The sequence below is a fragment of the Terrapene carolina genome, unplaced genomic scaffold (genome assembly GCF_002925995.2).
Source record: "Terrapene carolina triunguis isolate 2854851 unplaced genomic scaffold, T_m_triunguis-2.0 Scaffold85, whole genome shotgun sequence".
In the NCBI taxonomy this organism is placed as follows: Eukaryota; Metazoa; Chordata; order Testudines; family Emydidae; genus Terrapene; species Terrapene triunguis.
The window spans coordinates 62,570,309-62,587,655 of NW_020664436.1; the positions used below are offsets into that span (position 1 = coordinate 62,570,309).

The following is a 17,347-nucleotide window of genomic DNA, read 5'->3' on the forward strand; positions in this document are numbered from 1 at the left end:
TACTTTTAACTCATTTTTGGAAGGACGTGTTTACACTGGGGATTAAAAAAAAATAAAAAATCCCAGCATTGCTAGCACTGGTGCTATATTGCCTACAGTTCAAGTTGATCCTTAAATTGCAGGCTTTGTGTTTAGGGAAAAGGAGGAAAAACTCATTTTTTTTCCCTGTAGTTTTGATTGAAGATGCTTGGGGGAGACAACTTTTTATGTGTTTTATGGAGGCCTATGAGGTTGTTGGGTTCTCTCTTTTAAACCGTGGTTGACATTGAGCTGATGTAAAAATCTAATTGGTAACAAACTGGTAGCTTGACAACACCAGCAAAATAGTTTAATACAAATGCTTTTTCTAAAACACCTCTTTCCCCATCTACCTGGAAATCAGAGCAATGCTGTAGTGCTGGCTTTCCACAATGATGGGCTGGATTTTCTTGCCCGGTGCTGTCATCCATCCCACCTGTTCCCTGCTGCCCAATACAGGACATAGCCAGATAAAAAGGAGCATGGCTGAGACATATCTATCCTACACCAATCCCTGGCTGCTGTTTCAGCCCTGGGGACATTAGTAACAGAATAAGTTGTTTTTAAATGTTGCACTTACATTGTTCTAACATGCACCAGGGACTGACCCTGCACACAGTTGTCTGGAATTGGGAGAGAGAGAAATCTCCTTTGCACCTCCCACCCAAATCTACAGCATGCGCACTTTGGTCTAATGATGTGCAGACAATGGATGTTTTAGATTTTAAAATAGTTTGAGATAATTCAATGTTACCTTACTGTAAAAAAATATCTGCCACCTCTTTCCACCTGAGAAGAAGCAAAAAACAAGCACTCTGGGTCAGAAAACTGGACAAACATCCTTTTCTGTGTCTTAAGCATTTGAAACCTAGTAAAAGCTGGATAGCTGCAATCAGACCAGTTTCAAGTTGTCTTAAAAGTACTTCAGTGAATAGTGCTCAATATGCACATAAGTGCATTTTGGTAGTTTCCTGTCAGCAGAAAGCCAAAGATTTGAGTAGAGTAAAAAAAAAACCCACCTGGTTCCATTTGTAAACAGAAAAATTGCTTCACTTTTTATTCCACTTACCATGTTGAGCAGCAGATTTACTAAATGAGTAGTTCAAAATCAGCTGGAGTGTTGCATCCATTCTATAGATCAGCTTGAAAGCTGAGCACATATGAACACAATAAATAAGTAGATAAAAGGCAATTATTTTTATTCGGAGTTTTGAAAAGGTACTTATAAAAACTGCATATCTTAATGCCTCAGAGACTGAGATCAGTTTTTATTCAGCCATGAAAACTGGTCCAGATCCACCTCCTCTTCTGAGGAAAATGCATGAGAGGCTATGGCTGCGTGCATGCACACACAACCAACCAGTGAGAGAGATGTACATGGTCTTTCCCCTCCATACACAGGTTCATGATGAATGATCGAGCCCTGAATTAGGATTTGCCTTAAGAGCAGATGTGCTGCTGCCGTTGTAATGTTTACAAGCTGAATGCTCTACTGGACACAGTACAAAGTAGTTTGAAAACATAGCCAAACCTGGATTGTTTTCACTATGTTGTATTATTTCTCAAGGATTTTGTTTTGACCTGTGACATCATCTTATTTTTAACACTAGAGGGAGCAGCGAGTTCTTCTATTGATTTGGTAAATGCCAGTGTCACATTTGAATTCTGTAAGCTTCTGTTTTGCTTTGTATATTAAAAACATTAAACAAAATTGTAACCTTATTTTGTAATATTTGGAGTGGTTCTGAATTTGACCAACCATTACATCTAGGCATTTGCAATACAAAGTTAGGCAATACTGGCACTATTTGTTTGGCAGGAACTATGTGTAACAGTTGTGTGAATAAATGCCAAATATTTGAACATATGACATAAGCTACTGAAAATAACACTGCAGTCAGCAATGATTGCAGTGTTTGCTTCCAAACAGCTTACTTTTAAGGAAAGGTAAATGTAAAGGTTAGAGTTTGTGATTAGCTCTCATTCCTCGGGGTATAATAATGTTTAGATTCTTAGAACAGCTGCTAAATCATTGGCTTCATACTCTTAGCTGAATTGTGTTTAGAGCTTTCATTTAGATGGCTGAATTAGATCAATTTTCTTTCCTTTTGTGAAATTATTTTGTCTTGATTTGTTGACATCATACTTTGTGTGATTGGATTATGTGCATGTTACTGCCAGTGTCCATTATTCAGTGCTTAATTGTAGCTCTCTTGATTTGAGTATTTTTTTTATGGTCTACAGTATTACTGTATGCATAGAAACAGCATTTTGAAATAGTAATCTTTGCAGAGATTTGAGAAAGGGATGGTAGTGAATTCATGAATGGCCTGTTAAGAGCCATATACTCTTCTAGATATGAATGTGCAACAGTCTGTGATGTAAGTGGGAGTTCCATGCATTAGCTCAAGACCAATATATGTATGGCCCACTGGGAGCATGTTGTAAAATTCTACTCACCCCCACAGTCAGAATAATGCATTTTTGGAGAGCAGCTGAGTAAAATAGAATTAGCTTTTTCCTTATCCTGGATCATTTTGGTACGAGATGAGAGTGAAGGTTTTGTACCTTGACTGGTAAACTTTCATGGTGATTTTGTCATTTAAAAAAAAAAATCATGTAAGAACAACTTTTCCACAAGTGGCTACAACTTAGATCAATAAAATGGAAATGAAGATATTAAAACGTCTTTCTCCACATTTTCATAGGCTACATAATAGATTTAAACTTTGTCTGTTTTTAAAGAGATACAGCAAACAAACAAAAAACAAACCTCTAGTTTTTTAGCACAAAACCAATGTGAAACAGCACTTCTCATCCCTGCACTGATGTCTGCACTCTTTTGGAAAACTACAGAACTCCCACAATGTTGTGGAGAAGCCAGCCCTTTTTCTGAGCAGACAACTCTGTGTATCTTCCTCCCTTTCCACCTTCTATATATTCCCTGTGGTAGTTATAGCCATGTGATAAATAGCAAAACTGTGTGATAAAAAACAGTTGTGTACACCTTTGACTGCCTCACCTGCACTCTCACCACTCACCATTTCCCTCGGGCCTTATTCTAACACTCAAATTTCTAGGCTGCTTTAAAAAGCAGCCACGTAAAAAAATAACATTCCAGAGAAATGTTTCCTCCTAACTTCCAAATGTGGCATTCCTTTCTCCAGGCCAAAATTAAATTCTCCTGTGCCCAGGAATGAGCAGTGTTCAGTTTGAACCAATGGCAGGTTAAAGGTAGCTCATGAAGAAACAGGGGCTTTATTCCATTACAAATAGGACCTTCTCCACTACCATTTCTTACCAGTGATCAGAGCTTTAGAGCTTGGTACTTGGAGGTCTTGAGATACTGGACTTGAGAGACATGATACTTTTGAGTATGGAAAACTTACTTTACATCATTTTTAGAACTTTCTTACCATTTTTCTCCCCCTCAGTGATCTGTGCATTTGGACTCATCGTCCCAAAAGAACCCAGCTTTACCAGCGAAGGGATATGAAATATTGTATCCATTTTTTGAAATCTCTGTAACAGTTTCTCTGAAACAGGGAGGCGATACAGTATATACTGTAAAGATTATTGGCACTCATTTGAAATGACCTGCATAATTCACTCATGGCTTTAGCATTCATGAGTAATGAGGCCACATTATGCTATCATGTACATCCTGATCCTAACAGGCTTTTGTGTGCTATCCCAATACAACAATAAATAATAATATAATGCAACTGTTTCTCAGTAACTTATGACATTCCAGTTGCCATTTGATCTGTTATAAAACTGGTAATCTCCCTGTCCGATGGATAAAGCTCCTGTTCCTAAGTTTTGAAGTTCTCTAAGGTACTGGACTTTAAACCTGACACTGGAGTATAATTGAATATTCCCATGAAGAGACTGAGAGGAGCATAAATTTGAAAGCGAAGAAGGAAATATTACTCTGGGAGGCTGATTTTAAAAGAAGGAAATACCCATTTCCCTTCCCCCCGCCCCCCGCCGCCGCTCTTTGGGGCTATTAGTAATGTTAGAACATCTCAGGATTTAGATTAGGGGCGAGAAAGCAGGTGAGCTGGTCAAAGGTGCATGATGAATGCAGTTTATTACATAGATATCACCACCAGTTATGGGGCTGTGTGCATGCTCTGTGCATACATGTATGTTAGGGATCATTAAAAAGGAGGGGATAGAGAATAAGACTGAGAATATATTATTGTCCTTATATAAATCCATGGTACGCCCACATCTTGAATACTGCGTACAGATGTGGTCTCCTCATCTAAAAAAAGATATACTGGCACTAGAAAAGGTTCAGAAAAGGGCAACTAAAATGATTAGGGGTTTGGAACGGGTCCCCTATGAGGAGAGATTAAAGAGGCTAGGACTTTTCAGCTTGGAAAAGAGGAGACTAAGGGGGGATATGATAGAGGTATTTAAAATCATGAGTGATGTGGAGAAAGTGGATAAGGAAAAGTTATTTACTTTTTCCCATAATACAAGAACTAGGGGTAACCGAATGAAATTAATAGGCAGCAGGTTTAAAACAAATACAAGGAAGTTCTTCTTCACGCAGTGCACAGTCAACTTGTGGAACTCCTTACCTGAGGAGGTTGTGAAGGCTAGGACTATAACAGCGTTTAAAAGAGAACTGGATAAATTCATGGTGGTTAAGTCCATTAATGGCCCTTAGCCAGGACGGGTAAGGAATAGTGTCCCTAGTCTCTGTTTGTCAGAGGCTGGAGATGGATGGCAGGAGAGAGATCACTTGATCATTGCCTGTTGGTCCACTCCTTCTGGGGCACCTGGCATTGGCCACTGTCGGTAGACAGGATACTGGGCTAGATGGACCTTTGGTCTGACCCAGTACGGCCGTTCTTATGTTCTTATGTAAAAGGTGTGTGGCTATAATTAGCCAACCTTGAGGAGACTGGTATCTTTTGAACATGAGAAAGCGACATTAGTGTCCATTCTGTCCTCCTAACATTTTTGGAGAGAGTCAGAAAGAATTTTTGTCTTTAAACAGCCTGTTTATTAACAACACTGGACATTGGAGACAATCCAAGATCCCTCACATCCTGATGAATTCCACTCTGAAAATGCAGTGCCCTTTGTGCCGTATGGAATATTCGCTATTAATGTGAGATTTTTCCAATGAGATCTTTATTTAAGCAAAAGAGATGAGGTACAAATGAAGTGCAAAATCATCATTTCCTGCCACTTGTCTGTTTTATAACTCTAGCTGTCCTTTACTGTTCTCCATATTAATTAAACTGGAATACAAGAACAGATTCTTTCCTATGGTCTCTAGCATGCCCATTAGACAGAGTCACACCAGCCATCTTGTCAGATGTAGGGAGTGTACCTGCTGTTCAGTGTTTTCATGGGGAGTGGCATGCTACCTTTTGCATATCAGGCCTGCTTTGAAGACGGGTGCAAGGGGAATGATGTGTGCATTGAGAGAGAATGGTTCCTGCCATCCCTGGAGTCCCTGCACTCCTGATAGGCCCTTACTTGAGGGGCACAATGGGAAGCTCTTGCGTTACCTCCTACATATACACAGCTCCTGTGCATCTGCATAAGATGTAAGGATTGTCAGAATATGGCCCTAATTACAATGTCCCTATGGGGTTAGGCTGCTGTGACTGAGACCTGGATTGGCCCAGTATATTAAATGCTGTATGTATCTGTCCTGGAGTGCACCGCTCCCCACTGGTCTGGTTCCTCCTCCTGGTCACTCTGAGCATTAGCTCTCGAGACCGATGCCCCTATCCGTGGTTTGCACGCTGTCAGTCTGATTCTGGTCTACAGCTCCTCTCACTCAGGACCCTCGCTCCTGGACCCTTCATGACTTAGCCCTCTGGGGTACAGTCCATCAGCAGTCCTAGGCAGTCTTCCCATTCACTGCTTTAGTTATTCCATGTCCTCAGTGGCTGGTAGGGGAACCCAGGCCCACCCTCTTTTCCATGTTCCAGTCCAGGGACCCTCCGCTCAGCAGTTCAGGGCTTCCTCTCTCTGCCCTCACTGCTCCTTCCCTGGACTGCTTCCTACCACTCTGGTTCCCCCTTCTCTCTCTGGGAATACCAGCTTCAAACCTTCTCCCTCTTCCCAGGGAGAGACTGCCCTTTCCCAGTTGCCAGCTACTTGGCTTTATAGGCCCTGCCTGTTCCTGCACAGGTGGGCCTGCTCAGAATCACTTAATTTCCTGTTCCCTGGCTCCTCCAGGTGCCTGTAGAGTTAATTGGCCTGCCTGGCTGCCTTAACCTCTTCCAAACCTGCGTGGGGTGGATATCCTACCACAGTATCTTTTCTTGCATCAAGCTGCATTTAACAGGAAACCCTCTCAACTGTGCAGCATTTTTGAGCTGCCACTCTGTCACATCACCTCTGTGAGGCCAGGGACAAAGCCAAATGACTTGGAAAAGACCGTTCTTGCATAGGCTGTGAGCAGACCTGGGAACAAAGACCATCATAAACCTCACCACCTTCCGTTCCAAGTGTAAGACACACTTTTTTTTTAACCTTGTCTTCGCTGATGTGAACACACAGCAGTGGGTACATTGAAAAATAAGAACAAAAAAGCCTTAAAAACAAATTTCTGCCAAAATAAAACACTGCCCTGCGCATACAATTCTTCCCTCGGGGAGAGGGAGAGAGAATGATTGATACGTGACAGCTGTTAGTATGTCACTTAATGCATGATTGTGAGGCAATCAGCTTCTGTGGTTCTGACATCAGTATAAGAACCTTTATAGAACAGAACCAGTTCTCACAGAATGCCAGCCAATCATCGTGAACCTACATTACCTCGCTCCATGAATCTTACCAAAGATGCCATTGAGCACAGCTTCAGGCAAAAGGTAAATGGCACCATGGAAACTGAAAACTGCTCTGCCAGTGCTGGACTGGGCCTAGAGACATCTGTAGCTCATGGTGCAATCCACAGGTGGCCAAGTTCTGTGAGGTCTGGGAAACATGCTTCCGGAGCTCTGCCATGTGTGAGCACTGGTGGCCCCAGCTCTTGGCTGTTCTGCCTGCTGGAAGCATGAATGCAGGCAGCTGATCTTTTGAGACGAGTCCTCCTCCTACTTTGATGTCGGATAGATTAGTCCTAAGGGTTATAGATTCATAGATGCTAGAACTGGAAGGGACCTCGAGAGGTCATCGAGTCCAGTCCCCTGTCCTCATGGCAGGACCAAATACTGTCTAGACCATCCCTGATAGACATTCATCTAACCTACTCTTAAATATCTCCAGAGACGGAGATTCCACAACCTCCCTAGGCAATTTATTCCAGTGTTTAACCACCCTGACAGTTAGGAACTTTTTCCTAATGTCCAACCTAAACCTCCCTTGCTGCAGTTTAAGCCCATTGCTTCTTGTTCTATCCTTAGGCTAAGGTGAACAAGTTTTCTCCCTCCTCCTTATGACGTTTAGATACCTGAAAACTGCTATCATGTCCCTTCTCAGTCTTCTCTTTTCCAAACTAAACAAACCCAATTCTTTCAGCCTTCCTTCATAGGTCATGTTCTCAAGACCTTTAATCATTCTTGTTGCTCTTCTCTGGACCCATCTCCACCTCAGTCCAAGTGTGTACATTTTTAATATATAAGGCAACACCTCCTCCCTTTTTCCCCTGTCTATCCTTCCTGAGCAAGCAGTTTGGTATCATCAGTCAGTTACCTGTTCCTGACTTTTACTAAAAATATCCATGACAAAATAGGGAGAGGAGGTCCAGCACCCTGCTCCCTGCCTGCATCGGCTGGGATCTGCAGAGACCCCATTGCTCAGTGACTAGGAGCTGCGGTGGTCCCGGTCCCACCTGGTGAGCTGCAGGGGTCCCACCCCTGGTCCCGCCTGGGGAGCTGTGGAGGAGGAGGGCCCCCCCCACCACCACCACCAACTGGAGAGCTGCGGAGGGGGGGCACCCCTGCCAGCAGTGGTGGCTGGGCAGCTCAAGGGTCCCCACCGCGGCTGGGAGCTGTAGGAGTCTCCCCACCCCCGCAGCGGCTGAGCAGCTCTGGGGTCCCGCCGCTGGTGGGGGCTGGGAGCTGCGGATTGGGGGTTGGGGGGACTGCCAGCGGCAGCAGTTGGGCAGCTCAGGGATTCCCATTGGTGACAGCAGCAAGTCAATTGTGGGGGCCCCCCCAATATCACAGAGATCTCAGGAAATCATGGATTCCGTCACCTCCGTGACATAATCGTAGCCTTACTCATCACCATTGTATCCAAGCACCTTATTCCAAGTAATTTATGCTACACAAAAATACATAACCCTTTCTTTTATACTCAACATCCCACCAGGGAACACCTCAGAAATCTGTTTCTACAAGCACAATATTTTCCCAAAATTAGAAATAAAATTTCACTAAAAAAGAATCACATAATGAACATGAACTGTTCAATGCACAATATATGTGGGGGAGAAAAGAAGATACAGACCCACAATCTAAATTCTAGTTCTAAATGAAGTCAAACCCTTTGGTCACCAGTACAGAAACATTTTAGATAGTCATCTTGCTATAATTAGTTCAAAAAAATGAGAGGTTCATTCTGTTCTAATGGCATTAATAATTAGAAGAACTCTTGCGCCATAGGGAAAAAAAGAGCCATTTTGCGCAATGCAGTTTCTAATGTATTTTCTTGTGTTACCTAAGAGTAGCAGCAAATCCCTAACATAGCAATTGTAATGGCATTCGGCCCACATCCAATGTACAAGGGTGAAATCTGAAACTTAGCACCGGGTAGCAATTTTAGAAGCCAGAGAAAGAGGTTTACATCATCACTCAGGAAACAGTGGAGGTAATGGGCTCCTGATACACTTCATGTTAAGGGCAGAAGAGAGAAGGACACAAATGACTCTTGATAAACTGAAGAGTGCTTCACATTCTATAAAATAGAAGTCTTAATATTGGCCTGTGTGTTAGCGTAGGTTGATGAAGGCAATATAGTGCTATGTGTATAGCACAGTCTCCAATTTCTGAAATACATTCTCATCTGACATAGGGTTATCTCCTTTAACATCTGTTAAATGCATTGACTAAATTTGTACAATGAAAATTTTAGATAACAGGGAAATTTCAGTGTCCCGCATGACATTTGAATAACTATGGCTGTATTGTATATTCCTTCTATGTTGTATAGTATTCAGTAGAAGTGTATTTCCTTTATGTAACCTGCATATACAGTAACTCCTCACTTAACGTTGTAGTTATGTTCCTGAAAAATGCGACTTTAAGCGAAACAATGTTAAGCGAATCCAATTTCCCCATAAGAATTAATGTAAATGAGAGGGTTAGGTTAGGGGTGTGTGTGTAAGTTTTAAACAAACAATTTAATACTGGTACACAGTGATGATGATTGTGAAGCTTGGTTGAGGTGGAGGAGTCAGAGGGTGGGATATTTCCCAGGGAATGCCTTACTGCTAAATGATGATCTAGCAATTGGCCGAGCCCTCAAGGGTTAACTCTCTCTCTACAAGGCAGCAGGAATGGAGGGAGGGGAGACAGCATCGCAGACAGAGACACACACTGTGTGTGTGTGTGTGTGTGTGTGTGTGTGTGTGTGTGAGAGAGAGAGATGCGCATTTCCCATTTAAGTACACTGCCTTGTTAATTAGATCAGCTTGCTGAGACCACAGCTGCTGCTAGCAAGCTCCCTCCGTCCTGAGCCCTGTCATGTGTCCCCCCTGCTCTATGGAAGATGGGGTAAGCGGGGTGCAGGAGCAGAGGGGAGGGGGACACCCTGACATTAGCCTCCCCTCTTCCTCCCCTCACCCCGCACAGCAAGCAGGAGTCTCGGGGAGCAGCTCGAGAGCAGGAGCAGCACATGGCAGTGTGGGGAGGGACAGCTGCAATTGCTAGCCTGCTGGGCAGCTGCTGCACAGGGAACTTAGGGGAGCGGGGAGCTGATAGGGGGGCTGCCAGTCCACCCTGGTTCCAAGCCCCCACCAGCTAGCTGCAACAGGCTGCTCTTCCTGCAAGCAGTGGACAAAGCAGGCGGCTGCCAAACGACGTTAGAAGGGAGTATTACACAACTTTAAACGAGCATGTTCCCTAATTGATCAACAACGAAACAACGTTAACCAGGGCAACTTTAAGTGAGGAGTTACAAGTAAACTTTTTCTGTTTAAAGTGGGATTCAGATGCGTTTTTTGTAAGTTACTTGACACTTTAAGACATATTAATTGTAACCTCTAATTAGCTAAAATGACATTTGGTATTGTCGGGCTACGTATTATAATAATGTGTTCAAATAAAACCAGGTCTTATATGAACATCCATGGCTAGTGTTCCCCTCCCCTACACTGTCAAGCACCACTGATCCACAGGAATAAAGACATTGTTGATTCCTGAAAGTGGTTTGCAAAAATGAAAGGTATTTGGGGGAGAAATGGCAAAGAGAACAGGATTTTACAAAAGGTGGAAATAGAAGGGAACCCATCTTTTCATGAAAAGGAAAAGGGTTTACTGTAGGTATATCAGGATCTTGCATGTGGCATTTGGGATGAGAGAATCTAATATGTGGGAACCAGGTGTAGCCTGATGCACGTGTTGGGTAACCCCTTTGACTTCAGTTAAGTTGCACACCAGATACATCAAGATCGAATGTAGCTTTTGAGATTTATAATGATGGTTGGTGTTTTTTTAAAAATGGGACGGGGGAGGTAAGGGGACCAACAAAGAACATACTCTCAGGATATTGATTTGAAATTTTTTAGGAGATCAAGGGAAGAGAAAGATATTGCTATAATCAGAATATAAGAAGCAGATCATGTCTGTGAAGAAAACACATTTTTAAATTCATTTTACCCCCGCCAAAATGAAACAGCTACACTGCAGAATTTTTCTGTGGGAATTCAATATGGTATTCTGGGTACAACAGGATCTTTCATGTTGTTAAAAAGAAGCTTCAAAGCTTTCTCTTCTGCTCCTGGATCAGAGCTTTACGCCTTGAGGAAAAGGTGAAAAGATTAGAGATGTCTTGCAGACTAAAATCTTTTTGAAAAGCAACGTCAGTGTTATATTTGTATCAATTATTTGGCTACAAAAGTAGACCGAAATACCTCCTTTTAATGAAGATTTCTTCATAGGTATCACCTTATATATATATTATAAACACCCCTCCCAAAAGGGTGCTTTTCATTTCTCAGTTTGTTTTATATAAAAATACAGTTTTGATTCCCTTGAATGCAGCTCCTTTAACTGGCACCTTAGAGGTATGCAAGTCATTTCTTCTCACCCCTTTTCCTCAGGCTGACCCTGCTGGCATACACAAGAAGCCAAGTCTGAGATTTAAAAAACAAACAAACAAAAAGCAACCCCAAAACACTTTTAATTATCTTCTGGTTCAACGCAGTTTCTCTACTGTGAAGTAACTAAAAGTCCATGTATTAAAAGTAATGTTATTGGTGTTTTCTTTTTTTCTACACTCCGTATTGAATTTTCAGAGATGGCCTTTCATGAGAGAATGGTGGTCCTGTGAATGAATGAGACTGTTTTCATTGCAGTCAGACATACATTTTAGCAATAGCTGGCTGAAAAATGCAGATTTAAAAAAAAAATTCATGTGTTCGTCAAAAAGCTGAATTTTCAAAAAAAAATGACTACAGAAGATAATTTGGGGATAGTGGTATGAATTTGACTTTTTTTTTGCAAACATCAATTTCAAAACAAAAAATTTCAATGAGCTCTAGTTTTGTCCTTTATGAAGACAGAGGACACTGTTAAGGTGATTAATATTAAAGCTGACCTAGTCTAATAATAGCTAGTTTCACCTTCCAGATGGAGCTATCTGTTTCAAGGCTGGTTAATTTTTTTGGCCTACCAACCTTGATATTAAACGTTGCCATTTATCTGAGCAGAGACTTGAAAAGAGCCTAAAGAGTCTTCTTGAAAATGCTAGAATTATTAGCTGAAGACAGGCAGGCTGTCAGGTATAGTATTTCTACTGCCACGCACAGGCTATATTTGTGAGATCATCTGAAGCTCTTACACACAATTTTTTTTAAACAAAGTCCTCATACCCTGTGATTATGTAGTGGATTAGTAGTAACAGCTGTGGGGTAACAAAGGATTAAAACTATCCTAGCATATGACAACATCAGCAATGAAATGCACATGGTATGAGGTCTTTCATTGTCAGAGAACTCCAAAGATTTATAGGATTATATGCATATAGTGAATATATTTCTATAGTGTTTATTTTTCGTTCTTTGTTCATGAATAGCCATCAACTTTCATAGTTTTGTTTTCCTATGGCCTGAAGTTAGTTTACTGTGAGAGTGTACCTTCAGGAAGACAATTGCACAAGAATTACATGATCTATGGAAATTTTTCCATGATGTCGTTTGTTGACAAGGTTTTACGATGGCAGATAAATTCTAACTACACTTTGCGGTTTGAACCGCAAAGTATTGAGACAAATTCAATCCACTGTAATCATTTACACAAGGGATTAATTTGGCTCATTTTATTTTCCTCTGGGGATTAGTGGGAAGAGGATTGGTTTAAAAAAAAAAAAAGTGATGTATTTTGAAGTTCAATAGTATTTTTAAATGCTCAGTTCAACTGTTTAGTATCTGTTCAGGAATGCAAATTTAAAACAAATGTTGAGATATAATCAACCAAAAGAGAAGGAGAGTGCAGTTGCTTCAACAGTTGAGTGATGGTTACTTACATAATTTAAATTCGACTTGGTGAAAATGTTCTAATAAAATAAATATGCACAATAATAACTGTTCACCTTTTATCATCCCACTTTGACCTCAGGTTAAGAGGTCTCATATTAAATGAGTTTGCTGAACTTGGTTCTGCCCATCCTTAGTAATTGTGACCAAGAACACAACAGAATTTATTAAGACGGCATTATCATGAGAGAGATATGTGTCTCTTTCTAGTAAAGATCATATACTCTCTACCTTCAAATCCTCTCCTTTCATACCAGGATTTGGAGCTCTTGTTATTACTATTATTTGAAATGCAATAGTGCATAAAGACTCAAATCGAAATTGTTTATTGTAGCATTCCCCCTCTTTTAGAACAAATTTATTTTTTCCAGTGTTACTCATTCCTTGTTAACTGGGCTCATTCCTTCCACATAGACTGGGAAGGAGGAGAGGTAGCTTAAAAAAAAATTGTTTCATTGTATCATAGGACATCTTGAAATTTATTTATTCTTATGCATTATATTTAATGAATTGTCTTAATACGCTGTACAGTTAAGCCTTTCTTATATTTTTCCCATACATCCCAATATATGTATAATACATACCACAGCTTATGCAACAAACATTTATGGGACATGTAAATTTACCTTTTTTTTAAGCAACCAATTCCTCTTTGAGGTGGAATAACTGGGACAGTCTGCTCATGGCCAACTGGGTGAATTTTCCTGGCTTAAAAAAAAAATCCCTCTAATTGGGTTTTTGTGTGTTTGGTTTTACTTTATTTTTCTCCCATTATTTGGCCTCAGAGACTCCTTACCTAACAAATCAAAGGGTTTCTTTCCCTAACCAACTTTGTTTTTTTTCCATTTCTTGCTGCTTTACTTTTATTAAAAACCTTCTGATGCCTCCTGGGAATATTTGGAAGACATTCAATTTAGAAACCACTTTGGTTGTGGATTATAATTTTTATGGGGTTTTTTTTAGGCTGTTTGCTCAAAGATGGATCTCTTTCCTTAGAAATTAATCTGCTCCTGCTGTTTATTCCCACTCACCATAGGATATAATCTCCAAAGAATTTAATTGTGATGTCACAAACAGGTTTGTGAATTTAGGTGATGTATAAGCAGCAGGAACAGATGAATACTTAATCAATTATCCTGTCTCCCAGCAAATCCCTCCTAGTATAATAAAACAAAACCAACCAACCAAAAACACCACAAAACAAGAAAAAAAGGGCGGGGGGAGGGGAAAATGGAGGAGAAATAGAAAGAATGAGATAAATGCAGAATTTTTATTGTTTCTAAATAATGTCCCACCATGGTATCTGTGTGCCTTTAAGGTTTTCACAGCCCCGTGTGACAAAGCTGATTGTAGTCGACCATAGGAAGCCCCATCTCTCAGGAAAGAGATTAGTGGACTTCTTGGGCCATACGCATCTCTGATGTAACTCCACTGACTTGTAAATTGACATCCAGGGTTGTGTTTGGCCTTCTAACCATAGTAGTTCAAATCCAGTTGTTTTATAAATAGTGGTATAATTTATGCGTCTCGTGTAAACTGGTGGGAAGATTGGTGCAAACGATAAAGTAGTTTAACTTGTACAACTTTGATATCCAGTGCTGTGTAAACTTAAATGCACTGTAGCTCATTTGTAAAGTAGTCAGAAGAGGAAATAGTAAGCAGAAAAAGTAACTAAAAGGAGGGTCTTAGGTTAAACACTGCCATCCTTATTTTATGGTCATGGCTTTTCCTTTTGAACTTTCTTCTGCGACCCCCTCCCCCCGGTGTGTAAATTTCGGTTATGTGAAAAAAGCATAACATGCAACCAGAGGAGCAAAAGCAGGTGTAGCCCTGCCCCTTTTCTAACCCTTGGTATAAGAGACATCTCTACTTGTCAAATTCATGGTGGTCTCAAGACATACTTCCACAGGAGTTCCACCTGGATTCTCCAGGCTGAATTTAGCTCATTTTGTATATGCTTTATGGGGAATATATGTGACCATGTATCTTAGCAGACGTCTGTATTTCATAGCCTAGTGTGACTCCAATTCTGGCCCAAATCTGGATTAATTTCAGATAGGCTGCAATGGGAAATCCCAGGGTTACTATAGATTCAGAATGGTAAAACATCTAACTTTGGCCAGGTGGAGCCTATAGTTTTCTCTTTCACGTGCTCAAAGGAAGTTGAAGGTTGGTCTTTATTGCTAAAGTGGTCAGAGGCATAAATCTTCAAGATTCATGGTTTCCTCTCCTTCTCCCCATCCCCAAAGTAATCTGGCTTTATGTATTACAGGCAGAAGCAACAAATTAACAGTTTACATCAGAAGATACGGGAGAATGAATTACGGGCTCAACATGCCAGACTGAGCCACCTTGTGAATTGTGACGAATCTTATGTGACTAATTTACAGGTAGGATGGTTATTCAATATATATTAACTGAACACATCAGAAATACCTGAGGGCATGTTCACAGTTCATTGCAGGCCAAAAGGTAAAACCGTTTAAATTGTTTGTTGTCTGTAATATTGCCTAAGACTCATACTTTGCATACATTTCAGAATGTTCTGTTAAAATGTACTTTTCCCCAATAATTGCAGAAGTGTTTTACAAGTTTTAAATTAACTGTTTTTATATTAAGTGTATTTTGTGCTTAACATTAATTTTACTATTGTATGTATTTTGAAATCTGAAAAAAAAAGTGTGTGTTGTGAAGAATGAGGTTAGAGCCATCATAGTATTCAGCCAGCAGAGGGATCTCTAAGACAGGGTGCAGGGATGATGTTAGAGATGAAGTTAAATGAGGAAGAGGTTCAACAAAAGTAACATTACAATGTTAGCTATATTGTCAGAAGTTCAGCACCTTAAAATAAATGGAAAAGATGTAGAAGCCTGGGCTCTGATGGTCAAGCAAGGTACCAATGGAGTAACTTTGCATGGCAAAAGAAGACAACAAATTTGGCAGGGACACCTAAGTAGGACCTGGGATAGTGCCCAAAGATGCATCTAGAGGGAGGTGGGGAAGGGAAGAATGACAACAGGAAGCGTAGACAAAAGAGTCTCCTATTCTGTTTCCCTTGTATCACCTTAACCTTTTTCTTGTTACAATCAATGGACTAGATCCTCAGTTCATGTACTTAAGCATAACTCCAGTTATGTCATTGGAGCGATAGTGATGTACGCCAGCTGAGGACCTGGCCCAGTGTACGTATAAGCCCATAGAAAGAGGAGTCTGAATGCCTGACCATTGGCTTGTTGGGACTGAGAATTTAGCATGCCTGTAAGCTAACAAATACATTGACTGAAATGGAAACACAATGCATTGTTAATTATTTAGGGAAAGATTTTCAGGTGCCTCAGGGATTTAGGTGCTTAATCCCAGCCGTAGGCACTTCTGCAAATCTCCTTATTTTGTAAAATTATTTTAAAATTGTAAACATACTTTTCTATACTGAAATAGTTACCTATTAGAGTTTGGGTGGGTGTGAGTTTGAAAGAAAAAAAGTATTGACATTTTTTTCTACATGAAAGGGGCAGTTACCCCAGAACTTGCAAGGATGTTCTGGGTTGGTTTTATTTATTTTTTAGGAAAAGGGTGTTACACACAATCATGTAAGAGTAAACTTTATGTAAAACATTAACGAAGACTTTTCTTAATTAATAGCATTTTTAAAATCAAGATTTCTGGTTTAATTGGTTTATTCAGCATTTATTCCTGGGAGTTATTTTTCTTAACTGTATTCCTAATACATAATTTTTAAAATCTTTTCAAAGATTAAACTATTCTGAATATTTTATCTGTTTTGTTAAGGGACACTGTCAGCTCAAAAATCATGTCTTTTAACAAAATCAAATTGCCTTATAAATTCCAATGTAGATTACTGAAACTGCAAGACTTTTAAAAAAAAAAAATGCAATTTACTTTTCATCACTCATGCTACCTGTCTCCATCTTGCACTTCTCTCACCATGGACAGTGAAAACAGAAATGTAATTTTCACTCCTGTGAAATGAGGAGGCAACTTGGTGCAGTAGATAGAGCAGCAGATATGAAACCTAGGTTCTGTTCTTGGCTCTGCCACTTTTGTGACCTTGGGCAAGTCACTCCACCTTTCTGTACCTCAGTTTCTCCATCTGAAAAATAGGGATAATAATGCTTACCCTCTTTCAAAAAGCTTCTAAAGATGTAAGCGCCATTGCAATGTTTTGGTTTGTTCATAGTCATTTGTAGTCTGGCTTGCTTTTTGGGTTCTAATGCAGTGTTTGGGGTTGGAAACACTACGGATGTCTTGGTTTTCTGTAAAAGAAAAACCTAAATTTGGGGCCAAATTTGACAAGACCCTGTCCCTTTAAGCATGTTATGGAGATCATCATAATTCTTGATTTTAAGGTCTGATTGCCAAATTCAGATATTCTCCTGCTCCGCAAAGTATAACTTCCAGAAATTCATGGTGTATTAGCTTATTTTTTGATGCTTGTGCTCAGACATCCGATATTGACTGAAAATTAAATCCCACTCTATTTGTGTACAAAAAATGTGTAGTATAAGACTATGCCTTCCCTACGAGCTTGAGGTGCAATTCCCCTGCTTGTGCTATTTACACCGGTGCTAGCTTGATGAGAGCTGGCGTGTGTGTGTGTGTGTGTGTGTGTGTGTGTGTGTGTGTGTGTGTGTG

The 17,347-nt window shown here is 40.4% G+C and overlaps 1 protein-coding gene across 2 annotated transcripts in view; it reads left to right on the forward strand.

Moving 5' to 3' along the window:
* The window catches only part of CEP85L (centrosomal protein 85 like), a 201,623-nt gene that overhangs the window by 162,704 nt on the left and 21,572 nt on the right, over positions 1 to 17,347 (forward strand). For both annotated transcript variants that reach the window (XM_026649846.2, XM_024205368.3), the window contains exon 5: positions 14,967 to 15,084. In XM_026649846.2, the coding sequence (XP_026505631.1) occupies positions 14,967 to 15,084 (118 nt within the window). The remainder of the gene's footprint in view (positions 1 to 14,966; positions 15,085 to 17,347) is intronic.